This window comes from Alligator sinensis, unplaced genomic scaffold (genome assembly GCF_000455745.1).
Source record: "Alligator sinensis unplaced genomic scaffold, ASM45574v1 scaffold243_1, whole genome shotgun sequence".
Classification (NCBI taxonomy): domain Eukaryota; kingdom Metazoa; phylum Chordata; order Crocodylia; family Alligatoridae; genus Alligator; species Alligator sinensis.
The window spans coordinates 643537-670985 of record NW_005841841.1 but is presented as its reverse complement, the minus strand read 5'-3'; the positions used below and the strand labels follow the sequence as shown (position 1 = coordinate 670985).

Below are 27449 nucleotides of genomic sequence, written 5' to 3'. Positions count from 1 at the left end.
TTTGCCCCACATGTAATCCTCTTTTCCTTTCACATGTCCCAGGGGGAAGGGAAGGGAAGGATTGATGGTTTCACAGATCTCATGAAAATTTTGTGTCTGCATAGAAACTCCACATTCTCCCTGCCTCTGATTTTGTATTGCAAGGCACATTCATGCCTACCACTGCCTGGAATCCCAACCTCAAGACAGGTTCTCCGGTATTCAGGAGAAATCAGTGCAGTATTTCATACAAGATATTTAGGTCTGTGGCTTCAGAGATAATTACCCTTGCAGTGAAAGTTCTTCCTCCGACCCTGTCCCGGGCTTCCAATACAATGACACTCAGCCCAGACTCAGCCAGCAACTTGGCTGCTGACAGACCTAGAGGACAAATGAGAAATAAATATTTAACATTCTTAGTAAATACTAATTCTGAATGCAGTATTCTGTAGCCTTGCATACTTCAGGAGCTAGTAACAGGCATCATGAATTTGGGATAAAGAGCTCTTCAGAGAAAAAAAGAACCTCAAAAAATAACTGAAGACAAGTATAAAAAAAAGAGTTAATGATCTGATTTTCATAATTACTGTGTGCTGTCAGCTCCCACTGACTTCATCGGGGTAGTATATTTGTTCAGCCCCTCTGAAATATGGCTGAACATATCTTCAGCAATAAAGAGTGTTATCTTGTGTAAGGAGTATAGGTGTTGTTCCTATCCATTGAGTTGCATGTATATACAACATATATATACATACATATATACACACACATATTTATATATATAAATATACAACACAGTAATACAGTGGTATATATAATCTTATAACATGCAACATATTCATTATTACATTGTATAATACATACAATATACATATATACAGCTCATTGCATGGGAGGAAAATTGCTCTGTTCTAAAATTTCAGCAAAAGTTTCCCCACCTTAACAAAAAGATAAAAGAGGAATGAAGCTTTTCCTAGGCTTGTTCTAATTTTGGAGGTTTCAATAAAGCCTCTGCTCTGTTTCGTCCTTTTCAATCTGAGGACATTAATATTTGAGTGACGGTAATACAAAGTCAGACACGTGCACATTTCTGGCTCCAAAGAGCCTACAATCCAGCTGAAGACTGGGCAGAACATGTGGCAGAAAGTGAGAGGAAAAAATCAGGGCTTTAATACTCAAGAATACATGGTTTCAGTCTTCATCCCTTTGCTTTATATTTAGCAACTGCCTCTTACTTTGGGCACCAGCAGGGCAAGCAGTGAGTACACCTACACAAGATGTTAACTGCGCAGTAGCCTAATAATACTGCTCAGTAGCACATCATAGCACAAACAGTGCTAATGCACTACTGCACAGTATTATTAGGCTACTACGCAGTAGCGTAACTAAAACGGCATGCATCGGTACTACTGTGCAGTAACTCCATTTACTACTCAATAATTTAGTACTTGATTATACAAGTACTAAATTTAATGTGCAGCAGCCGCTGTGCATTAATGAACATGTAGACACACCCAGTGTGAATACGGGAGGCTCTCTGCTCTTATTGCTAGCACCCGAAAGCCTCAGAAATCGAGAACAATTTCAAGGAAAGCTGAACTACTTTGATTACTCTATAAAGTGTAAATCTACTCTGCCTTCTATTTGACTTCAGACTAACATGGCTAATATATATCACTAACAGAGCAAAACTACATAAAATACTAAATGGGAAGTTTGTAAAATGGCTATTGCCCTTTTATATAACTGGATTAAGGACTAAAACATATTTACTACTACTACTACTAGGCAGTGTGGTCTAAGTGGTTGAACCACTGGGCTGAGACTCAGGACATTTGGGTTCTATTCCCAGTTCTGCCACTGTCTTGCTGGGTGACTTTGGACAAGTCATGTCCCCATTCTGTGCTTTAGCTTCTTCACCTGTCATATGGAGAAAGTGATGTCATTATCATTGGGAAAGCACTTTGAGATCTACTGACATAAATGCTGGGTATTACAACATTATGTATTAACATTTCATTTTATATACTAGGTGGTTTCTTGAGGTTACTGCAGCTTTTCAGTTAAGTAAATGATTCTCCAAGAGGTTCTACCAAAACTGTTAAATTTGACCTTCCTCATAAAAGTAACAACCTGCCAAGAGACAGCATATTGTGAAAGACAAAAATATTCAATGTATGCAAATATCGTCCAGGACTTCAAACTGTTTCCATCCACAGATTGATTTCAGAAGGGAATGTAGGCAATAAAACACTAAACAAACACTGATTAGCGCACAGAAGAAATGCAGTGTCCTTCAAAAGATCAGTAAACTTTGTTAAAACAAGAATCAATTCTATCATTAATCATTTATGAAAATGACCATACTAATCAGGAAGGCAGCTCCATTTCCCTATCATGCTGTCGGGCATGGTCTTCTTATTTGTCCTGTGTTCTCTCCATCCATTCGCTGCAACCTTCTGTTTACTCTCCCCTTATATTTTGATTGTAAACTCTTTGCGGCTAATGCTAAATTTTGGCAAGTGTTAGTATGGCTTTCCAAGTTCTCCCACCCAAGTATCCAGTAGGCTGAGGACTGTGTAGTTTTCAAGATCATATGAGGGCAGGGGCATTCAGTCTGCATGGCTGCTCAGACTGCATACAACCAATTACTACTAGTATTTCAGTTAAACATCTAAGAATCTACTCAAATAACTGATTGAAAATACTACATAAAATAATTATTACCCAGCTTGTATATAGTACTTGTGACAGCATGAAAGTGGCCAGGCCTGTGGATAGGCCCTGGGGGGCAACTAGGAAGTTAGCAGGGAGGAACCACAAGTTACAAGAGCCCAGTGGGGAGATCCAGATGTATTCCAAAACGTAAAAGGTCAAGAGCCAGGGGTCAGAGAACCAGTGACAGGCTCCAGTGAAAATCCACGATCAGGATCAAGGAAGCCAAGCCAAGTCAGGATGCCAGGAAAATCAGAGAGAACACAACCAGCACTTAGTTTCAGGAAAGATCCAAGATCAGGGTCAGGCAAAACCAAGCCAGGTCATAAGTTAGAAGAACCAGGGAAAGTTACACAAGGCTTGCTGAAACAGACTGAAGCTGTGTGAAGGCATACCTGCAACCTCAGGCTGCGGGTATGTTTAAAAGGGGTGAGTTGTGCTTTCAGCCGCCAATCCAGTTGCAGAGAACTGGGTCAGCCACATCAGCGAGGGATCAGAGGCAAGTGTGGTAAATCATGTACTTGGCTCAGCCAGGCCTGCTTGATGATCAGACTCCCTGACAGTACTTTCCATCAGTAGGTCTCAAAGTACTTTTAAGGTCAATTTCCCAATTTTCCTGATAAAGTTTGTATGGTGCAAGGGTGGCCAACCTGCAACATAAGTGCCACAAGTGGCACAGGCAGCCTCTGTGTGGTACATGGCTGAACATGAAGGAGACAGCCAGCACAGCAGCAGATCAGGTAAGAAGCAGAAAGCAAAGGAGTAGGTCGGGTAGCAAGCAAGGGCAGGGAGCAGAAAGCAGAGAAGATCAGGCAGAGGAAGGGGATGGGAGTGGCACTCAGGGAGGTCATGGGGCTAACCTGTGGCATGACTACCAAAAAGGCTGGCATCCACTGGTATAGGGTCAACTACACAGGGGGAGAATCTGAATGAGACAGTACATCACCGTAGCAGTGAGCATCAGCAGGCATGAACTGTGACACCGCTGCTATTGCACAGTAGGGTTGGAAACGACCCGTGCAGAGCCGGGACTGCACAGTACAGGTGGTTACTGCATAGTCATTTAGTACTTGCTAAAGTACTTGCCTTAGCAAGTACTAAATGACTGCACAGTAGCAACTGAGCAGTCGGGTGCACGTGTACATGAACCTAGAGGAATATAATCAACCTTATCTGCAGAATGGGAGACTGACCTTAAAAGTACTTTAAGATCTACTGATGGAAAGTACTATATAAAAGCTGGGTATTAACTATTTTATGCAGTATTTCCAAACAATTATACCGAGTGGATTCTTAAAGGTGTTAGTGACCTATTAACACAATAATTGGTTTATATAGTCTGAGCAGCCATGCCACACTGAATGTCCTCAGCCTAGTTAATCTAAATGCCCCTGCTTTCATATGATCTTGAATGCTAAACAGTCCTCAGACTAGTTAATACTTGGGTGGGAAACCTTAGAAAGCCAGATAGCTGTAGATACAAGCCATGCAGTTGCAGTTGGATACCTGGTGAATACAAAACAACAGAAACTAAGGGTGCATACAAGCATTACATTTAGATCACCCTAAAGATGCTCAGAGTGATTTAAATGGTCAGGTGTAGAGTCCACAGGGCTTAAGTCATGCTAAAAATGGTGTGCCCAATCTAAAATGTGATCTTGGCAGTCAAGAACTAACTTTATATCAGCCTGGGGTAACCCACCCTAACATGGGTTAACCCAGCCTACTGAAAGCTTGCACAGGTCCCCAGTACAGCTCTGGGGCTGCGAAAACCCAGTCACGCTCTACAGCCCCAGGGCTGTGCTATCTTTAACCCCTCCACTCTGACCAGGCTAGTTTATCCCACTCCCCCAAACAACACACTGTTGGACCAGGCAACCCCAGGCAGACAGCCACCCCCTTCCCCTGCCACAGATCTGCCAACAACCCCCACCCCCCAATGCCTCCAGACCTCCCCCTGCTCCCTCCCACAGGCTTACTTGCCTCCGGCTGCCCACACAAACAGTTGTGTGCAGTGAATCCCAGCTCTGATGTAGGCAGCTCAAAGCAGGTTGCCTAACCTGAGCTGTTCCGACTGCTTGTGAGCTCCCTAAATGAGCATCAAGGCTGTCTTCAGCCCCATTGCTGCTGAGGAGCTGTTGGATGGGAATAAAAGGAAACTGGATACTGCAGAGAAACCTTACAGCCTACAGGTACAAGAGACAACAGGGTTGGAAAACCAGTGACAGAAGTAAATTAACACATTGCTGACAGATCTAATGTTGTAAGCTCCATTTTTCCTGAGGGAGGCCTGTTTACGAAAGATATAAAAGATTATAATAACCCTGTTTCCGGGCAACACTCAGAATTAAGCCCACTGTTTGAACTTAGGGATGAATATTTCAGCTCATATAAATGGAGTAGACAAGAAGCAGGAAGCTAGTGAATGAAGTCTAGGAAAATCTCTTCTGTATCATGTGAAATATTGTTATCTTTTTAGAAACAATTTTCAATCCAGCTCCTTACTGTCATTTTTCTCTAGGATTGCAAACCAGAAGCAATTCCTTTAATGTGGTCTAAGCTGTTAAGTTTTAGACAAACAACAGGCCAGCATAAAACAACATATATAAATGTGACAAATGCCTGTGTCATTCAGATTTCCCTTCTAGTGTACTTTGTAGCAAAGTGGTATTTTTTTCTCCAGAAAAACTTCTATGTATTCACTGTCCATAGAAAGAACAGTGCAGAATTCACCCATGGATTTAAAAAAAAAGTAAGCTATCTTTTGTCACTAGTCCAGAACGCAGTGACTCAGTAGAGTCTCTGTTGCAGAATTGCTTACTTTGAGAGTAAAACTATTGAGCACTGGTGTTCAACCTCTCGCCTGTGGACCAAATCCAGCCCACAGAGCCATGTTATCTGACCCAGAGGACTTCCTACAGGTCTGGAAATTTGGCAGCAGGAAAAAAAATGGTGGCATTAATTGCTACTCCCCTGCTGCCAAATTTCCAGGCCAGTTGGCCAAATGACAAAGCCACATGCATTAAGCCAGTTCCTGGTGGGTCTGCCATGCAGGATCACTCCCTGGAAACATCCAATATGAAGGATTGGGCTAATGCACAGGATCCAATGTGTGGACCAGCCACACACCACTCCTGCCTGTGGGGCCCAAAGATAAATGAGCACTGCTGCTATAGAGAATGATATCTATAGCTAATACATGTAATAGTAAAAACATACTGAGCATTTCAGCAGCAGCACAATATACTTCACTATGATTCTTCCAAGAAGATCAATAACTAGAAAATTAATATAAATAACAAAGAGGAAAGATGATAGGTCTCATTTGAAGCTGCAGAGCAGACTGAGGATAAAGTTGTGCTTAGATCAGGTTAAACAAGGCAAAAGCAGCAAGCCTTCATAAGTTACTATGGAAACCTGGTATCAAAACGCATGCACTTGAAGATTCAGGGATGACTGCCTTCCAAAGGCTTTTACAGTGAGATTCTGGGCCACAGAAATTATTTCTCCATCATATAGTAATTTGCAGTCAAATAACTGTATTTTAACTGAAATGTCAGTAGTCATACCAATTATTTAAATCTCAGATCTGAGGTTATCATTTCGTTCTTGTTTGCTGGTTGTATACCTGTTGAACACCTTAGACCAGAGTACTAGATAAAGCAAATCTCACCAGCAGCAACCTCCTCCTGGCTTTCTTTTCTAATAACATCTGAAGAAAAAGGCTATCTCCTACAAAAGCTTCTGTCTCTCTGAATCAGTCTATAATGTTCTGCCCTGCCCTGCCTTTTGCTTGGCTTTCTTAGAACAAGACAAATTTTAAATGGAAGAGTCTGTGAGTTGTTCAACAGCAGAGATAGACTTTAACTTTGCCCATGTGCAGAATCCAAGCTCGGACCCAACCCAAAAGTTTTTAGCCAGCTGCTGCTTGCATAAGGAGCAAAGAGGAAGCCCAAGGCAGAAATAGGCCTGAACTTTAGGGTATTCTAAAATGAATTTAAATGTTGGAGTATAGACCCAAGTCTATTCAGAGGTAGTAAAAAACATACTAGAATTGTGAAATGGTCAGTTCTGCACCTTAGCATTCCCTGATAATTTTATTGCAAAACACAATATTGAAAGACTGACACTTTCTAAGTAATATAAATAGCATTTCCCAATAGTGTCTTTGTATTCGTAAAATGCCACTGCTGTTCCTTCAATAGTTATATGCATAGAGTACACGGCATGACTTACTTTTGCATCAACCTAAGGGCAAAACTTTCCCAGCAAGCCATGGAGTATAAAAGAGTAAATGGCTCAGTTTTAACAATTCTCTTTCAGCTAAGGAGATAGTGGCAAATCCTAAGGACACGGGACTTAGAAGGAACAAAAAAATAATGGGAGAAAAGAACACCTGTATGTAGCCCATTCACTTCAATACGAGCTCTTGAGCTAGGGGTACTAAGGTTTCATTTGTCATGGAAGTCATTAAGGCTACATACAGACAGTCAAAAAGCCAGAGGCAGAATCAATTCAATCTTTGCAGGTTAGTCTAAGCTGCACAAATTGAACCGAGAAGCAAGCGAACAATCATTCACATCTGATTCCAGGAATGCAGTCACATCCCTGCAGTGGCTCAGGCCAGAAGCTGGGGGGGATGGAAGGAAAGAAGCCCTCCAAGTCTTTCCTCCCCTCCCTGCTCGAGCGGAGGGGGCATGGCCAGGCCCCAGTCTGGGGCCAGCATGCCAAGGCCAAGGAAAGGGGGTTTTTAAACCCCACTCCTTGGCCCACATGGGACCTTCCAGACTCCTGTCCTTCACTCCTTGGGGGGGAGGGGATGGGGCAGCAGTCCCTGCCAGGGTTTTGCCTCACCTTAATCAGGTACAGAATCACTCGCTTCCACTTTACAGATGGGAAACTAACGCACAAAGAGATTAAGCGATGGCCCAAAAAAAGTTGCACATGTAGTCTCTGTAGCCTTCTTCAGACTAACATGGCTAATACATATCATGGGCACAGCAGGACCAGATAAAATACTAAATAGGAAGAACAATAGCCGAGTCCTAGGCTAGTAGACCAACCAGTCCTTTTCAATTTCCCACAGGAATTTAAGGACTGGGGATGATGGGATCCTAAGAATCAACTCTTTGCATCTTCCCAGGCACATCTCCACATGCACTTTAATGCACAGTAGCCTATTTTACTGCACATTAAAGCATCATGTCAAAAACCAGGCTAATTCGCTAATGAGCAATAAAAAGAGACTACTGCACATAATACATCACTAAAAAAGCATGCATTTTCTCTACTGTGCATTAGGACAGCGTAATGTGCATTTATTTAGTACTTCACATTAGCGGTACTAAATTTAATACGAGGTAGCAAAAGCAGGGCAGAGACCTATGAGTAGAGGCTACGGGACCTGAACCTGTTCAGCCTTCACAAGAGAAGGCCGAGAGGGGACCTGGTGGCCGTCTATAAACTTACGAGGGGGGACCAGCAGGGAATGGGAGAGACCCTGTTCCCCCAAGCACCTTCCAGAGTAACAAGGAATAATGGCCATAAGTTGTTTGAGAGTAGGTTCAGGCTGGACATTAGAAGACACTATTTCACAGTCAGGGCAGCTAGGATCTGGAACCAACTTCCAAGGGAAGTGGTGCTGGCTCCTACCTTGGGGGTCTTTAAGAGGAGACTTGATGATTACCTAGCTGGGGTCATATGAGCCCAGTATTCTCTCCTGCCCAGGACTTGAAGATCTACTTAGGTCCCTTCCATCCCTACATCTATGAATCTATGAATGTGTAGATGCACCCCCTGTGACCTTCCCCCTCCTCAAGCAACATAAGAATTTCTTAAATAAGTTTGTCTTTCCAATAATCTCACAAATGTTTAATGTGAAAATTGTTCTCTAAAATATTCAGTTCTTCTAGGCAACCGTACTTTCTAAAATTCAATAATCTCTTCATGTCATTAAGTGCACTACTATTTACAACACCAAAGCCCGAAAGACTCAAATGAGGTCAAGGCCTTTAAGTACCAGGCACTAGGGGTGTGTGAAACAGGCCCTATTTGATTCAGATTTGGCCCGAATCAGGGACAGGGATTCAATTAGTTAATTCCGATCACTGTCCCTGATTCGATTCAGCCTAATCTGAATCCAAAGATTCAATGCCGATTCGGAGAATCAGAAATTTGGACAAGGCACAGCTTTAAACGTTTTTTCTACATACCTCGAGGTATCAGGTGCAGCTAGTGAATGCTGCGATGGTGGGGCAGATGGAACGTCCCACAGGAGTACAGGGGGGCCCCCCACATGCTCAATGGCGAACCCAGAAGTGGTCTGCCAGGGAGCACAGCAGGCTACCCCCCCCCGAAGCTCAGCAATCGGCCATGGGGAGACCCCAGGTACCGCCCCCAGACCCAGGAGGCACCAGTCACCGAGCTGGGGTGGGGCACAGCCCCCCCGCCGGTGTGCTCCCTGGTGGACCCGGAAGTGCTTCTGGTTCACTTCTGGGTCTGCTGCCAAGCACACTTGGGAGTCCCCCCTGCATTCTCGAGCTGCCTGGTACTTTGAGGTATCTAGAAAAAACATTTAAAGCTATGTCTGAATCGCCGAATCTCTCCGAATCAATTCGGAGGGTTCCCCGATTCAATTTGGACTCAGAGATTTGGCCCCTGAATATGGCCGAATATCTGCCAAATTGAATCAACAACCAAAGCTTCTCCCAGCCCTACCAGGCACTGCTTAGGTAACATGGGGCAGTCACTGACCTAAAGAGCTTGCAATCTTAGCAGACAAGAAAACAAGGTATTTTATCCCCACTTTAGAGACAGGGGAAAGAAGTACAGAAAGATTATGTTATTGGTCAAACTTCACACAAAGTATATGAGTTAGAGCTGTGTATTAATCCAGATCCCTCCAATTTTTTTCTATACCTTAGAGACAAGATCCTCTTTCCTTTCTGTTTCTAAGACTACCAGCAAAAGACTTAGCATATTTTTGGTCCTTTATTAACAGAAATATAAGCATTGCCTTATTGGATAAAAGCAGTGATCTATCCAATTCAGTATCCTGTCTATGACAGTGGCCAGTACATGATAGATCTTAATAAGGTATAAGAACCCCATGGTAGGAAGATGTAGAATAACTTCCCCCACATTAAGTCTCACCACAGTCTCCAAAAGTTGTCATTCCTGAAGTTCCTAATCTACCTCCCCTACATTATAACATAATGAATGATGTCCCTTTAATTCATTTCATTTCTATGGTAAATAGTCTAATTCCTTGCAATGTCTTACGTCTATACGTGGAAAATTATCTGCAAATTCTTCAGTTTTATTTCATCTAGAAAGGAAAAATAAGAGTGCCTAAATGTATTGGCATTGATTTAGTAGTCTCTAAAATAGTTGTCAAGGGTATGCTTGATTTTTTTAGTAACCACAATGAACTCCCCAGCTAAACTAAAATGGCATGGGGAAGATAAGGAAACACTGATATATGTGTGCTGCATTATTTCCTCAAACCAGCAGAGGTTTAATTTACCCACTAACCAATAAAACTCCAAAGCTGGATTTCTCTAGATATTTTCCACCCTGAAATCATCATTAAAAGCTATATTATTTTAAACAAAAAAGTTTATTTTGATTTTTTTTAACCTAGAAAAGATATGAGGGGAATTATTTCACTTATTTTATGTCAAAGTATGAAAAGAAGCAGAGGCAAAAGCAATGTAACCAACTGATGCAAATTACAGTTCTGTACGCAATGTGCCTTTCCTGAGCTAGCCAAACAGCCTATAACTAACCTTTATCACCAGCTTCATGTTTGCTTATTTTGTGGTAAAAAGTATTTGATGTGTTTTATATTAGCATATAAAAAGCTAATAAATCTCTGTCTCTCCTCTCTTTCTGCTCCTCCAGATCAGAGGTGCAGCCACAAGGTAGACTGCAACCATTTTTCAATCTGTCAGCACTGTGATCACAGTTGTTTTTGCATCCCTATAAAGACAGCGCAAGAAGCTGTTGCCCTGGTCACCCCACCTCAGTTATGCTACTTTTTCAGGTCAGTTCCTAGTTAGAAGGTGGAAACAGTTGTGTAGGCCCTCTCTCAGAGCCCTGGAACAGCCTCACATTGAAATATCTTCAGGTAAATCCCAGGCAAATTAATTGGCTATTAATTAAATCCCAAGCAAATTAATTGGCTATCTGTCCTTATAAATGGCTGCAACAATCATGGAATCACTACAAACCCAAATGACTCCTGTGAAAATTTCTTAATTCTATTTCCCAATTCTCTTAAATGACAAAATAGGAAGCTCCTGGAAATGCCCCTTCATTATGTTAATCCTTACTGACTTCATCTCATTTTCTTTTAGTCAGTTATGCAATGTAGCTGCCAGACTACTATACAAGGAAAACTAGCTTTGTTGCTCTAGAACTGCTGTCAGCTTTTGCAAACAGCTGTAGCTCTAAATTAACTAGCCTGGGTATTGCCCGTGATAAAGCCATTGCAGTTTAGAGCTCAGCTTTCAAAAGGTGCATAAGACCTTCCTCCTCGCTCTTGCTTTTGTAATTTGGTCTTAAAGCTGAAATGGACAAGGTAGATATGCTAACAGTTTGAGGGTTTCAAGCAGGATGGAATAGGATCAGATTTAAACACCCAAGAGATGGAATAGGATCTGGCCCATACTTCTTCTGGACTAGCAAAACTCCAAAGGGGAGAGGTAAAGTTGCAAAATAAAGTGAGCCACAAGACTAAGGGGAAGGAAGGGAACACGGCACAATTCAATACATCTATCAGAGATGCAAGTCTTGGAAAAATCTTCAAAACAAAATAGTGCAGGGGCAAGGAACCTGAACTGTTTCAGGATGGACCTGAACAAGACTTTGGAAAGAACAGTATGTATTGCAAAATACAGGGGTTTTGGAGCAATAATCACCGCATGTGAAGCATGGATTCATATATTTGGTATGCACATGATAGGTTTAAATCATATATTTGGTATCCCCATAGGGTAACCACCTTTCTAACCCGCTAAGGCGGGACACATGGCTACCTTGCCTCACTTCCCCACCCTCAGACCTGCCAGCAGCACAGCCACAGCAGAGCCGAGTAGGATGGGGGCTGCTGTGGGCTGCCCACTGTGGGCTCAGGGCTCTCCGCCCTGCTGCCTTTCTTCCAGGAACCCTGCATCAGCCGTATACCCCCTGCCCACCCAGCAGCAGCAAGGGGCACAACTTTACACTGTTGCTGCCCCAGCTGCTGCCAGGCAGGCAGGGGGCACGTCACCATGGCAGCGCAGAGCTCCCAGGGGGAGGGCAGCAGGGCAGGAAGCCCCAAGCCCACAGTGGGCAGCCTGCATCCACCCCTGCCCCATGCACAAATCTGGGGGTACACATCCCCCCATTCCCCTCCTTGGGGGGCTGCTGCGCGCAGCAGTGTGGAGCCACCCTCTCCTGTGCCCCCTGGACGAGTCATTCATGGCTCTGTCCCGCTCCCCACCCTAGCCCCAGAGCCCCATTCACCACCCTGACTAGGCAGTGCCCCCAGCCCCAGCCTCTGCTCCACTCTCTCCCTCACTGTGGGGGCCTCTACCTGCCCCCTTCCACACCTCTTCCACCCCCCCCATATACTTATCTGCAGGGAGCTGCTCTCCATTCATCCTGGCTCTTTCCCGGCCATGTGCATGTGTGCAAGTGCACACATACATGTGGAGCTCCCCCTCTTCCGCCCCCCCCCACCCATGTCCCACTCCCAGCAGTCTCAAGCAGTCCCTTGCAGGCTGGAACGCTGCCAGCCTGCAAAGGGAAGCCCAGAGTCCTGCACGAAGCTGCGAATATGGGACAAATGCTGTCCTGGAGTCAAGCAGCCCAGGACTGGGACTTGATGATCCTATTCTGGGACTGTCCCACCCAGTTAGGGATAGCTGGTCACCCTATATCCCCATGATAGGGTTAAAAGGATAGCTCTTAATCAGAGATGAAGTATCTGACAATCCTTTGTTTCAGGGCTTCTGCTGATTCCCTGTAGGTGCCAGAAAAAATTCTCCCCCCACACCTCATAACACCTGCCCAATGAACAATGCATGTTGCTTCTGAGTTTTTATTTATTTGGCCGCTTAAAGAACTTTTATCCCCAAGACAAGTTAGCAAAAACCACAGAGGTTTTTGCTTTCATTTAGCATAAAGTGGGGTTCTTCTTCCAGGACCTGCTGAGCATATCTTAACAAATATCCCTACTATTGCAATGGGAAGACACTGGGGCACCTTGTCTCCTCTGCTGTTTCCCTGAAACATAATCTCTTTGAATCGAATTGGAGCCCTCTGAATCACTTTGGGAGATTCAGCGATTCGGACATAGATACAGTTTTAAATGTTTTCTCTACATACCTCTAGGTAGTAGGGCCTCATAAGCGCTGCAATGCTGGGGCACATGGAGTGTCCCACAGAAGCACAGGGGGCTCCCTAGCACGCTTGGCAGCAGACCCAGAAATGGACCAGAAGCACTTCTGGTCCACTTCCAGGTCCACCTGAGAGTGCACAGGGGGCCCCCCCACTTCCCCCGGGCTCGGTGATTGGTGCCTTCTGGGTCTGGGGGGGGCGGGGATACCTGGGGTCCCTCTGCGGCTGATCTGCAAGCCAGCGTGCTCCCCAAATGACCCGAAGTAATTCCAGTCCACTTCCAGGTTCACCACCTGCACTCCTGTGGGATGCTCCATGCACCCCAGTATCACAATGATCATGAGATGTGCCTGCTACCTAAAGGTTTGCAGAAAAAAAACTTTTAAAGCTGTGTCTATGACCAAAGTACTGATTCTCCAGATTGGCACTGGATCTTCAGATTTGGATTTGGCTGAATCGAATCAGGGACAGTGATCTAAATCGACTAAATTGAATCACTGTCCCTAATTCAGGCCGAATCCAAATCAAATAGGGCCCACTTCGCGCGCCCCTAATGACCATAAATAGAAAACTGTCTCTAGTGGGTTATGGAATAGAGAAAATCCCACACAATTTACTGATTCGTTTTTAGCTTTAAGAAACACCACAAACATTAAGAACACAATAATTACATATATCAGAAACAATGCTCCAAATGCACTTCCTTCCCAAACAATTACAATTACAACTCAATGTTAAATTTGAATCAATACTATTATTTTTCATAATATACTTACAATCCTAGAATTCCGAGAAGCCAAACACCTAAATATGGTTTCATTCCTCAGTAGTACAATTTAATGGGTTGGCCTCAGTAGTACGGTTCAATGGGCTCGCCTCAGCAATACGATTCAATGGGCTGGCCTCAGCAGTGATAGGACTAAGTCCCCTTCCTTCAGTCCCTTTCAGGTGCTCCGCGGCTTCAGCGTGAACTAAGAGATTCGTGTTCACGGAGAGGATGGTTCAGGTGATCAGTCTGATCCGGCCTACACTTGCGGTTCTTCCTTCGTTGTTCTGCAAGTATAGTCACCTCCAATTTGGGAGAGTAAGTTACAGTTTTTATTGAGTGAGTTACTGTCCTGGGCTCCTCCTACTCAAACCTGTCATTACCCCCAAATTTGGGCTCGGATCTTACTCAACATATTCTTTTGCTTAGTAATTAGTTTCTTTTGTTGATCATTTTAATTACTTTGGGGAACTTCTATATCACTGCAAGTGACCTTTTCTTACCAATCTGGTCAAAAGGCTCTAGGGTTTGATCTCTCGGAACTCAGGATATTTGCTTTAAGGATCATTGTTAGGTTCTCTTTGTAAAAGACTTCTAAAGATAAAATTCAAGAGTTAAAACTTTAAGCAAAGTCTGGATCTTCCACATATAGTCCAAAACAATGACCTAGATAAGGAGATAAATCTTATCTTCTTCCTGAAACTGGCTAATGGGCAACCACTACAAACATTCAAACTATTTCATTCAATATGACAAAAACGTCTTCACTTTTTCTGTCATCTCTGATAGCAAACAGAGTAAAGGTATACACACAAAACATGCAATACACATAATCTGATTTGATTAAAATACGCATCTCACAAGATAAACATAATACAACTATCCTAACACTGCAGAAGCAGTACCAAGTAGAACCCGCTTTTTATTAGTTAAGACAATCAGATTATTACACCAAGAGGAAAGGAGTAAAGAAAGAGGACCATACACCCAGCAAATAAGAGAAGAGAAACACAGTCAGGCCCCATGAATTAGGTGCACACTTTGTGCAAGTTTCATAGCCTACAAAAAGTAGATTTATGGATGGAAAGTCTGGTTGCTGTTGTTCAAACCTAGTTACTCTAAAATTAAAAGTACAAAGCCTATCTTGGTTACACTTGTGGTGCTCTGACCTACTTTCCAACATTCCCATGAAAACAGCCTCCAACTTTAGCCCCATCATTCTAATAGATAGGCAGTTTACTATAATAGCACAGAGAATAAGACAGGAAGTATGCTTTCGCTCAGGGCTCAGAGCAGTTTCCCATGTTTGGTTTTTCTTTGAAATCCTCTATATTTTCTTTATTACATTACTGTGCTAGAAACTAGCATCCAATAAGGTTGTTTTTGTTGTACTGACCGTTCTAATGAGCACAATCCAATTACTGCTCTGCAGTTAAGAGATTGAACCTGGCACTGCTCACCTTTACCTCTGCCACTCATCATTAGTCAGCTAAATGTTTTAATAGAAATAATGGCTTGAGACACCACCACCTGCTAGGCGTTATAGATAAGGGCCTTAAAAAATTGCCTTGACCCTGGGCTTGCATAGGAGTTATTATATAATAGGTGCTTTTAAACATTTAATGACATTGTAGAAAGATCAAGGTTTTTTTACTCTTACAATGTGACTTAGAGTTTCAGGGCCCATCCTGTTTGGCTGCAAAGCAAGCAATGGAGATAGATGAGAGTGAAGTAGCTGATAATCAATTCCAGTGACAGAGAAGTTATCTGCTCTAGAAAATGATCTGGTAGAGTAACAATGCTAGTGAATTTTCCCACATTCATATTCCGCAAGAGCTTTAAAAACAAACAAAAAAAAAATCTATATTGCACTTTCAACAATAGCAAAATAATCTGTATGAGTCTGGGTGCTATTAAGAACCTCTATGATGGACTAAAAGAATGCTCCAGATACCCTAAAAGCACAGAGAAGCTGTGACCTAAAATCTGTGTGGGGCACATGGCAGATCAGGAGAGAGACAGGCAGCATAGCACTGGACAGGGCAGGAAGCAGAAGACAGAGCAGCAGATTAGGCACGGTGCACAGGGCAGGAAGCAGAAAGCGGGGCAGCAAATCAGGCAGAGGAAAGGAAATAGCATGGCACTTGGGAAAGGTATGTGGCTAATTTGTGGCATGCCTACCAAAAAGGCTGGCCCCCACTATCCTAAATTATACCACTTGCTGAACATATACTCTTTAATCCACATGCCTACAGGATGAAGACAGTCACTTTACCTTTCCAAGTTGTATGCTAGTTCAGCTTTTTAACAGTACATGTTTGCTACTTTTGACCAAATCCAATAAGATACTTATGTTCCTAATTCCAATCACGTGTTAGTTCAGCATCTAAATACCTTTGTGGAGCTGTGCAAGTCAATACAATTCTTCAATAAATCCACTCTATACTTGATACTGCAAATCTCAGCATTTAGACGCTACAGTGAAAATCACTTTAAGAAACTTCGCTAGCATAGGGGTTTTCAACCTTTTTTAAGGAGTTCACCCTTTTCTGGAGTGTACCCCCTTGGTGTGGAGTGGTGAATGACAGCAACAGGGGGAGGGGAGCTTACATGCAGCACGTGCCACCATTCATCACTAGCGCTGCTGCCACATGCCACTTCCCCACGCCACTGCACGTACCCCCTGGGGCTGTCCCAAATACCCACAGGGGTACGCATACCCCTGGCTGACAACCCCTGCTATAGGAAATAGTTTTCGGGGGGGGGGGGGGGGGGAGGTTTAGAAATAAAGCAGTACTTACTGATCTCCACCTTGCATGTACTGTGAAGTTTTGAACCTCATCAAAACTATCATCACAATGGAAGACAGTCTACAAGCAGTGGCAATTTCAGAAAATTCTAGGGAGCAGTGACAGATTTTGTTAGCCTCCATGTTAGTTCACTGGCTTTGTTTAAAATATTTGTACAAGGGATAAAGGATTACTGCTCAAGAGTAGGCTCCCCCCCTGATGAGCAAGCATGATTTGTCTTTTGTTAATGTTTCATAGATGACTAAAGCATGGCCCCAATTCTACAGCCATCTTGTTGAACTCAAAGGGAAAACCATGGTAAACTAACACTGCTAGAATCTGGCCCCCCAATTATCAATGACCTTTACACTAACATCATATTCTGTCTCCAACACAACTCTCTGTATGGATACAGCACTCATGTGCAATAAATTGCAGATCAGAACCTTGGGGCTCAATTCCATTCTCAGTTACATAGGTATAACCCCCTTTGCTATCAAGGGAACATCCCTATGGGTAGAACTGAACCAACTAGTCATTTGATAAGTACCCATTAGTAGAGTCAAGGCTTCCTTTCTATTTCCATTGTGCTTTCAGCTTTAAAAGGGCATTGTTTATCTTGTTCATTTGTAGGTTGTACTAGGTACAAAACTGACACTGAATGATCTTTATTTTAGTCTAAGAAAGAGGCTCTGGTGGAATATCAAAGGAAATATCATGTACTGTGTTATTATTGGTAGGAGTCTACCTAACTTGAGAATGCACCTGGTCAATTTGGCAGACAGATCACAGGGTCAGCTGCCATATTCACGAGCTGATTGCGGCAGGACCCCCTATGCCTCTGATTGGTCAAGGGTCCCCAGTGGCACCTCCCCTTTCCACTGGTTGGCTAAGACGGCTGTCATCCAGCTCCACCCCTTGCCACCAATTGGTGGAGAGGGATGGGACCATATAACAGACAGCTCTCAGCTATCTTCAGCTGTCCTTTGTCTGGCCAGGCCCCCTCTCCTCCCTGACAGACTGCACAGCCAGGCCACAGTGCTGGAAAGACTGCAGGCTCCCTCTTAGGAGCCAGTATTTTTTTTTTTTTTTTTTCAATAAGTTTTTTTTCTTCCCTCCCCCCCAGATTTTGTAGATGTTGCCCGATTTGCAGGCAATGGCATATTTCATCAATTCGATGAAAATCGCAATTTTGGTAGGTCCCTAGTTATTGGTGTTGCAGTATTGCCAGTCTCAACTGCTCATTGTTCCAGACACCTATAAACCCTTATTAAAAGGCAGCCCCATGGTCAGATTGATATGGACTGTGGGGGTTTCCGCCTTCCTGTGTAGTAAGGGGCATGGCCCTTTAACCAGGACCTCTTGACTATATATTAACAACATTTTATAGAAGCAGGACATTGGCTGCCGTAGTTCTCCTGCTTTACCTGGGGCAGTTTAGGGTATTATGTCTATGTTGTGTCAGGGTTGATGGTAGTCTTATGTAGTGTTTAGATTATGGTCGTATGGGATGGTTTGGATAGGGATGATCCTGCCTCAGGCAGGGGGTTGGACTAGATGACTGTTGGAGATCCCTTCCAGCCCTACTTCTCTATGATTATGACATCCACAAACAGTGCATGTAAGATTCTGTACAAAGTTCTGTTGTATACATAATTTAAATTTAAATCCTGCAGTCACATACACAGACCAAATGTTAACTTGTGAAGAATTAAAAAATTTGTGAAGGGTTTTCTTTTAGCTATATGAATATTTTTTTTTTTTTTAAATAAAGAAAAGCTTTCCAATCTTCCCGGTATCCCAGGCCATGATATGACTGCAATCTAACACTATCCATGCCAGTCATGGCCTTGGACCGGACATTACAGTAGATGATTTATCCTTGATATCCAAAATTAAGATTGGCTGCTCCTTGGCTAAAATAGCATTGTGCATCTTATGGCCAATCACTCCAAAAACATAGGTGTCAGTCAGGGAAGGTTGGATGGGGCCAACAGGATGAAAGATTTCCACATGGCCACATGCCCCTCAGCTCAAGAGCATAACTAATAGATGGAGATCAGGCCGCTAGCCCCGGGCATTGACTTGCAAGGGGAGGAGGGGAGCAACACCACTTGCCACCATGCTGATGGCCTGGCTACTACCACTAGGAACCCAGCTGCAGCTACCCAATGCACAACCACAACCCAGATGGCAGACTTGCTCAGTTATGCCTCTATCTCATCTCTGGGCACAAAGTGGCAGGCCATGCAAGGGGAAAGTAGTTTATCTTACAGTAAATCAAAAAGCATTACAGTGTAATTTTCACCAATTTGATACAAGAGGTATAAAACAAGAACATGGAGAAGGTATAACATAAAAAACAATTAACAAAATATAAATTAATACACCTTTGATCTTTTTCCTTCTTCATTTATGCCCAATACATATCATGCCTCATGGAACAATTCCCTGGTTAAACCAGCCTCATTTCCTACAGCAGAATTAACTAATATTGTACAAAACAAGTATATTTAAATGTTTCACCCACCACTCAACCAAACATAAGGTTTATATTCAACCTATACAAGTAATTAAAATGTATAGTGTGAACTGGCTGTTTGATCAGCTGTTGCAGTGTGCAGTGGACCAAACAGACTGTATTCAATATTTTATCTCAATGTTCTAACATATAAAGACCATCTGGATGAAAAGCAGGAGGTTACAAAAGACATCTTCCCCCTTGCCCTCTCCCCCCTGCAACCTTCTCAGATGAATTACAGGGTAAGCACTGGACAACAAGATGGATGAAATTATATGCAGAGAAATAAGTACATTTTTTGTAAGAGGAATAAAAAGTTTCTGTTAAGTTTTAACTAACTTGATATCTGTTTGCCCCTTACAAGATTAATCAAATATCAACCACTTTTACAATCTAATAAAATAGCTGAGGGACACGAAGAGCTTCTAATGAGGCAGAACCAGGTTCCCCACTCTACACCCTTGCAATTTGCATAGTTGCACATACTGTACACACTGTGAAATGGAATTGTAGCATTTTACACCCACTTAACTCAGACATGAAAATGACCACACGGCATTTTGCCACATGTGGTATAAACCAATGGGGCTCAGACTTCAGTATTATTCACAGAAAGTGTACCCATTTTGTAAATAGAGTAACAGAGATAAAGAGATTAAATTACTTATGCAAAGCCACAGAAGAAATCAGTGGCTCAGCCATGACTAGAACTCAGGAACTGCTGTCTCAGTATTCAGACTACTAGTTCATAAGTCTCTCTCAAAGAAACTGGGTGCATCTACACAAGATGTTTAACTGCAGAGCTGCCTAATTAGTTCCACAGTAAAGTCTGCACATCTACATGTGCGGCCCTATTAGGCTGCCTGCCGGCTAACCCCACACTGAAGCATTCTCATGCCCCAGCCAGCCCCTCCGCAGCATGATGAGCCGGACTGGAGCAGACCTGGGCTGGCAGGCTGATTCCCCAGGCCCCCTGCCAGCCAGGGGTGCTCCAGCCTTGCTCAACGTGTTGCAGTCCTAGGAACATATTCAAATGTGGTGCCTGGGAGCACTGTGCTGGAGTTTATTGCTTCAAATTAACTGCATTGCGTACATGCACCCACTGGCTTCTTCATTAAGACAATTGCTCTTCTGCTGAGCAGTAATGGCTTCTTATTTTCTTGTTCTCCACATATGCCTGTATTTTAGGCCGCTGACAAATGTTCATTTAAAGGCATGATGGGATCTGATCTCAAACAACTGTGCCTTCAAGTTCTGTCATGCAATATGTACATGGCAGGATGCACAATTTCAGGATCAGATATCATATCCTAACAGTGTCCTACTTGCTAGTGCAGAGGGAGCCCGTGATCATGATCCTGGTCTCCCCCAGCACCAGCAGGTTGTAAATCTGGTGCCAGCCATCAGATGATTATCAGCCGGCTCTGGGGACTTACCAGAGCTGGTTCAGATGATCACTGGCTAGCAGGGACAGCCCTGGGGTTCAAGCCTGGGTGTGGTCCCAATCCTCCTGATGATTAGTTGAACGTTGGCTGGCAAGGATGCACTGGGTCTAGTTTGACCCAGGAGCCATCTGACAATCAGCTGATTCTTGGCTGGTGGGGACTGCACCAGGACCAGTTAGAGACCCCAGTAAGGCCCACTCTGCCATATGTTCAATATAAGCTGCACTGGAAAGTAGCCACACAATTATTACACATTTTGTGTAATAATTTTGTGGTTTATCTCCTGTTCCATCTAACCATTACTTGCCTGTATGGGATCAGGTTACACTTTGTGACTGGTTAAACACATCTTCAGTGAAATGTCTGCCAGGGGCCTTCTGCTTAGACTAATTTTTTTGGCACTTGAGCCATCTTTTTGTCCTGTGTTATTACAGTTCTTAGCATAATACGGCCATATGTCTTGACTAGGATTCCTAGGTTCTACAGTAACACCAAAATCTTTGCTGCTGGCTATATATGCTAATACTGAAGGTTTGTACTTCCAATATACATTTTTCACATCTCACAGTTACGCTAATTAATGGTAAAGTGAGACTTTCCATAATCTCACCAATAATAATTTATGTCTGCTCCCTGATACCTATTCATAACAGTTCCTTCATAACTTCAGCAGAAATGCTCTCAAGTCCCTCCCCCCCACCCTCTCTCTACAGTAACTTAGCTAAAATTCAAGTTCTGAATAACTATTCTTGGTGCCCTGATGCCACTCTTCCACTCCCCCCCTACACACACACAACTTTTGTCTTTCCCTGAACTTCACTGCATTTTGATCCTAAAGCCCAGAGACAAAGCAGCGCAGTCACATGTCAGGGAAGATGTATGATTTTGTGACCACTACAAAGGCAGCACCCAGGACTGCTGCCTTGGTTACCCTCCCCTTGATTATGCTACTACCAATAGCCATGATAACAGTTTTGCTGAGCAAATATAATTTTATTATCATTAAACAAGTTGCCTGAGGAGACAACTATCATCACAAAAAAAGGTTTTGCTGCGCCTCTGCAGCAGTGTGGTAATGGTCTTGCCAAATGCTCTCAAAGAGTTAAGCTTTGATTTTTAAAAGATGCCTGAGACGATTAGGCAGCAAAATCCAAAGAATGGGAGTTCGGTGCATAACTCTTTGAAGGTACTTTTGAAAATCCTATTAATAATTTTAGACATTGGAACATCTTTACAAACTGCTCTACTACTAAGCAAAATGCCTTCAATAAATCTAGCATCTAGTGGCCAAGGGCCAGCAGAACACATTTATCTATATGTGACAAGTACACATGACAAAACTGTCACGATCAAACCAAGCTTCCTGGAAAAATTTGCGAGGATCAAACTAAAATACATCAAAGGTGGTCCAAATTGCCATAAACAATCAAAATTTGCCACAAAAAGAAAACATGCGCATGTACATGTTGATGCCATCATGCTAGACAAATGGCGATTTTTCATCATGTGTACACAGTCCAATCGTAATGTGTACAAGTGCCCTATGAAAAAATACTTTTGAAACCAATAAATGAACAAATGATTAGACAATGTTTTTCAAATGATACTAGAAGTTCAGAATTTCAGAAGTCATTTTTCCATCGTTAAACACCACATCTGTTGGTTTCAAAGATACTTTGGCTTTTTATTCGTCTCTGCACAAGTATGCATAGCATATGAAAATCTACCTTACACCCTAAGCATAATACCATGTGGCATGACCATTTTAATAGTAATGGTATGTCACTCCCAATGTATACTGTTGCACTGCACATTAACACCAAATTAGTGGAAAATACTTTAAAACGGTCTTACACAGGAGAGAGAGCAACATTCTAGTCACATGTTAATCCAATGGGAAATCAAATCTAGCCAACTAGCCAAACAAGGATTTAGCTAGCCAAATTAGCAAATTATGGCAAGACATCTTCCAAAATAGTAATAACCTCAATACTTATCAGCACCCACCTTTAGAAGTGAAATAGAAAAGTCTGAAGGGAGATGATATGAAAGTTATTAATTTAAAATATGGCTGGACAGAATTTTTCAAATTATAATTAGATTAAAATAAATCCATCAGGAAGTTTCGTAGCTAACTGAGCAATGGCTGCCAGCACAACCATATGCTTGTAGGTGTATCAAGTTATATTCTGTGCAAAGAAAACTGAAAAAAGGTTCAACCCACTTTTAACCTCCGTGAAATTGCTCAGTAGCTCTTCATACGTAACAAGGAACCTTGTCGTTGCACAACTGTATACAGTAGATAAGCTACCATAAACTGGTGATATATTCATCAGACCCAAGGCTAATGTATTCATCGGACCCTGTGAACTGACAGTAAACATAATAAGGCTAACTTATCTTTACTAGTTCCATTAAACTATAGTTGTCAGCTTCACTACAAAATAAAAAAATGAAACCATGAGAATGGGAAGTTGTTCACTTTTGCCCAGGTCTCCTTATACAGACAATAACTTTAAGAACACTGACTTTCTGACATAATAATAAAGTCACAGATGCCTGAATCATTAGCTCTTCTTAGATTATGAAAAGAGATCATTAGCTATGTAGCTAATAAATTCCTGAATGGTTTATAAAGCCATAAAAGTAACGACAGCTCATTTCTTGAGCTATTACTCCAGTGTAAAATGACAGTGTTTGTGAATGGACAACAAACATTACATTATTTTACCAAAATTATCTATTTGTTGGTACCATCCTATATTTATTAGTTGCATCTGAGAGCCTAACCAACTACCAGTATTTGTTCTGGCAATTCCATCCAGGCTACCATAGATTCTTTTTACCATATAGCTGGATAGCACCTAGAACAATGGAGCTCCCATCTTGTTTGGGATTATTCTTAGGCTTTTAGTTCCTGCAGCTAACATGGTAGTATGGAAATACATTCTCACAAATAGAAAGCTTCACAAAGAACCACATGGTTAAGTGGCGAAGGGTTTAAAGTGGTGTCAATAGCTTTATGGAAAAAGTCTGATTGTTGTTTATGGGGAAAAACTATGCTGGATAGCATGGCTCTACAATTACTCTCGTCCTTGCTGGAACCAGAAACTAAAGAGAACAGATCACTTTAGAGCATGGGTGTGCAAAATATGTCCCAAGGGTCAGATCTGGCCAGCCAGTGGATCTGGCCTGCAGGCTGGCACCCACCAATTAATTGCATCTGGCCCCACTGGCAGCTGTTCCTGCTGCACTCTACATGGGGCTGGGTCCTGCCTGCACCCACCTAGGGCAGCACATGCTGCGCTCCCAGACTCCCCCACCAGAGGGCCCCAGCCTCGGCCAGCAGGCACAACTGCCAGGCACGATTGCTGCTGCCACTGCTGCACCTGCCCAAAGAACTGCTGGGCTCCCCCAGCCTCCAACAAATCTTCCTCCTGTCCCTGCTGCAGTGCTCTGGGCAGCAGATAGGGAGGAAAAGCTGCAGCACTGAGGGAAGCAGGGTGGACTGCACAACTGGGTGGGGGAGCATCTGGATGGAAAGGGGGCGTGAAGGAGCTCAGCTGCTCACAAAACCTCACCAGGCAGGCATGGGGCCAGGCAGATGGAGTAGCAGGAACAGGAGCCAGCGTGGGCTTGGCTGCAGCCCTACCAGGCAGGTGTGGGACAGAAACCAAGAGAGCCAGCAGCGCCAGGCTTGGCTTCCTGCCCCACCCCCGGTCCTTACTCCTAGGGGCTTCTCTTGCTGCCCATTGGTGGCAGCTGCTTTCCCACCCCTTTGCAGCATGATGCAAGCCAGGCAGGCAGCACTAACCCCCTCCACCTGCGGAGGGGCTGAGCCGAGCCATGTCACAGAGCAGGCAGGGAGGAAGTCGAATGGGGGGAGGAGACCCCCCACATGTACACACCCAGTCCACCCACACCCCAACCACATTTGCCCCCAAACTCCCTCACATACCCCACCCCCCACCATACCGATACACACACCCAACACTGTCCCATACACCCCACACACCAACCACACACCCCACCATACCCAAACATGCACCCTACACTCCCCCACACACACATCCACACCCTCCACTCACCTCATCCTCACCATACCCACACCCACACTCCATACCTCAACCACACACACACCCCCACCATACCCACACACACACATACCCAACACTGTCCCATACATCCCATACACATCCACACATACACCCACAACCCACATACACACCCTACCCCACACACCCCAACCCCCCACCATACCCACCCCCACACACCCTCCACAGCCCTCCCACACATCTCACACCTATATGTGCACACACTCCCCCGAACTGCACACACCCCCACCACATACACCCCCTAACCAATATACAAGCAACTTGTATACTCCCAAAAAGGGTACTTCCTGGGCAAGGGGAGAGACTTCCACTGGCAAAGGTCAGGGATTAGAGAGCAGGATTTCTGGTCCCAAGATGGTGACCGGGTGGGGGGGGTGAGGAGGCACCTTCCAAGGGGTAGCCCTCAACATGTCACCAAAGCTCATTAAGTGGCCCTTGAGCCAAAATAATTGCCCACCCCTGGTTTAGAGCATTTGGTCTGTTGGCATCTTTTGGACTTCTAAGTTTGATAATAACTGAGAGAAAAGAAAGAAAACTGAAACGGAGACAGAACAATGCAGCTACTTGCCTGTTCTCAGTATAGTAAAGTAAGTTGTCTTAACATGTACCTGAAATACAAACAGTTCAAACCTATTATCACTCACCTGTTATTACTTCTGATCCACTCAAATAAAAATTTCCCATAAAGTTTTGAATAGTGCCAACTCCAGCACAATTAGACTTTCCAAATTGGTTGACTTAAAAAAAAAAGATGGTAATTTTACATAAAAGCCAAGTTTCCTGACATGTTGATCCAATGAAAACCTTTGACATTAAAAACCCTAAAGACAGAAGAGCCAAAACTCTGAAAAAATCTAGTGAAATAGAAATACTGTTGCAACTTGTGCCTTAAGTAAATAAAGTGCTGTATTTAACCAAGAGAACCTCCAACCTTTCCTGGGTCTAACCTAGTTTTCAAATACAAAAAATTCAACACCAGAGATAAAAAAAACAAATTGTTTACCTTTGCCTTTTTATATTCTGCAACCTTACTGATAATTTTCCCAAAGTTCAGATTTTACCTTTCCCCACTTTAACATCACATGCTCTGTGTGCATATGAAGATACATTCTTGTATGTCACTGCAATTCTACAAAGCAAACACTTAGTTAAAATGTTACTTGAAATATTCAACAATGATTAAAATGGTATAGGCTTTTTCCACCTCTCAACCATGGGTGAAATCCTGCCTTTCTAAAGTTGGTGGCATAACTACATTTGACTTCAACTGGGCCAAGATTTTACCCTGAACCTATAAACACATTAAATACTGTACCATTTTAGGCAATGCTACCATGAAAGAAAAAGCACTTTGTAAAAATTAAAATTAATGCTTTTTCTAATGATCAGCTGGTGTAACCTAGAACAAAATATGTGTAGTAGGTTTTGGCAGGGCCTTGAATGAAAAACGTAATCCAAAGTGGAACAAAAAGAGTACAGGTTCATCTTTCCATATAATTTTACTGATTTTGTTGCTGGCAACTAAATATGGAGGAAAAGGAGAAATAGGACAGGAGAACTACATGGCCCACTAAAGATATTACTGAATTTAAATGACATCTCTCGGCAAATCTGGATCAGACTGGATTGGACGTAATCTGGTGTAACAGTACAGTTGACTTGGCTACGTAAAGGGGAATGCAGAAAGGGGCTTCAGAACTGCTAAATACAGTGCCCTTTTGCCACAAAGCAACATTAAGAAAAACCTAGAGATTTAAAAGTTACCATTGTCCTTAAAAAGGGGGCCAGGCTTTTTGGCAGGCATGCCAAAAATTAGCCCTACACTTTCTCCAAATGCTACTCTGATCCCATTTTTCTGCCCAATCTGCTGCTCTGCTTTCTGCTTCCTGCCCTGTGCTCTGTGGCTCTTTTCCTGCTCTGCTTTCTGCTGCTCTGCCTTTGGCACATGTGCTGCAGGTTGGACACCCCTGTTCTAGTGTATCCTGGCTTGGCCCACCCCTTCACAGAAGCATTAGACACTACATTAGACATTAGATGAGCTGCTGTTCTTATTAAAAAGTTCTATCATCTGATTCTTGAATGTGAGGCAAGATTGATGAAGACCTTTTAGCTCAAAAAGGTTGATGATCTGAAGCCTTCTTGTATAATTCACATGTGCAATATCTCTTTGCCTTTATGTGCTTGCAGTCCATTACTTTGGCATCAGTCACCATAGACAAAAGATGTATTCCTCTAGCATGCATGTCCAAGAATCTTTAGTAATTTCCTCATACAAAGTATAACTCGCTTCTTTAAAAGCATCTGTCATCATAAGTACACAGATGTCAAATATATACTAAAAGAAGTTATTTTTATTTATACAGGCCAAGTCAATGAACATCGTCTAGTGTTAATTTTTTTTTATTTTTTTCCTGTAAGGATGATAATGGAAAAAATTCTTAATTATGCTTTAACTTGATGATCCAAAGGCAACACCAGCTGCAGTTATAATATAAAGATTTTTCAAAACCTACTACCAGACCAATTGATTGAAATCTGCCCAGAGATTTAGAACTGCTTTCTCTGATATGCTCATTGATTGAATAGCCATCCAAATAACATGATGGCCTTGTTTGCTACGCAAGGTTTGCTGCTAAGATCTATCCAAATATGTACGAGGTCATGTTGAGAGGCCAAATGTCAGGCTTCATATATTTAACCAGTGAAAATGAAAACAACAGAATGAAAAAGAAGAAA

The 27449-nt window shown here is 43.0% G+C and overlaps 1 protein-coding gene across 2 annotated transcripts in view; it reads right to left on the bottom strand.

Moving 5' to 3' along the window:
• The window catches only part of LOC102375827 (amine oxidase [flavin-containing]), a 120534-nt gene that overhangs the window by 60977 nt on the left and 32108 nt on the right, over nt 1-27449 (bottom strand). The window contains exons 1-2 of one of the 2 annotated variants that reach the window (XM_025204919.1): nt 13854-13899; nt 266-360 (exon numbers count right to left, since the gene is read on the bottom strand). Coding sequence is in view for 1 of the 2 variants with exons in the window: in XM_025204911.1 (XP_025060696.1) it covers nt 266-360 (95 nt within the window). In the remaining variant the exon portion in view is untranslated. Of the gene's footprint in view, nt 1-265; nt 361-13853; nt 13900-27449 lie in introns of those variants that run through there. The other variant, XM_025204911.1, reaches the window with a different exon arrangement.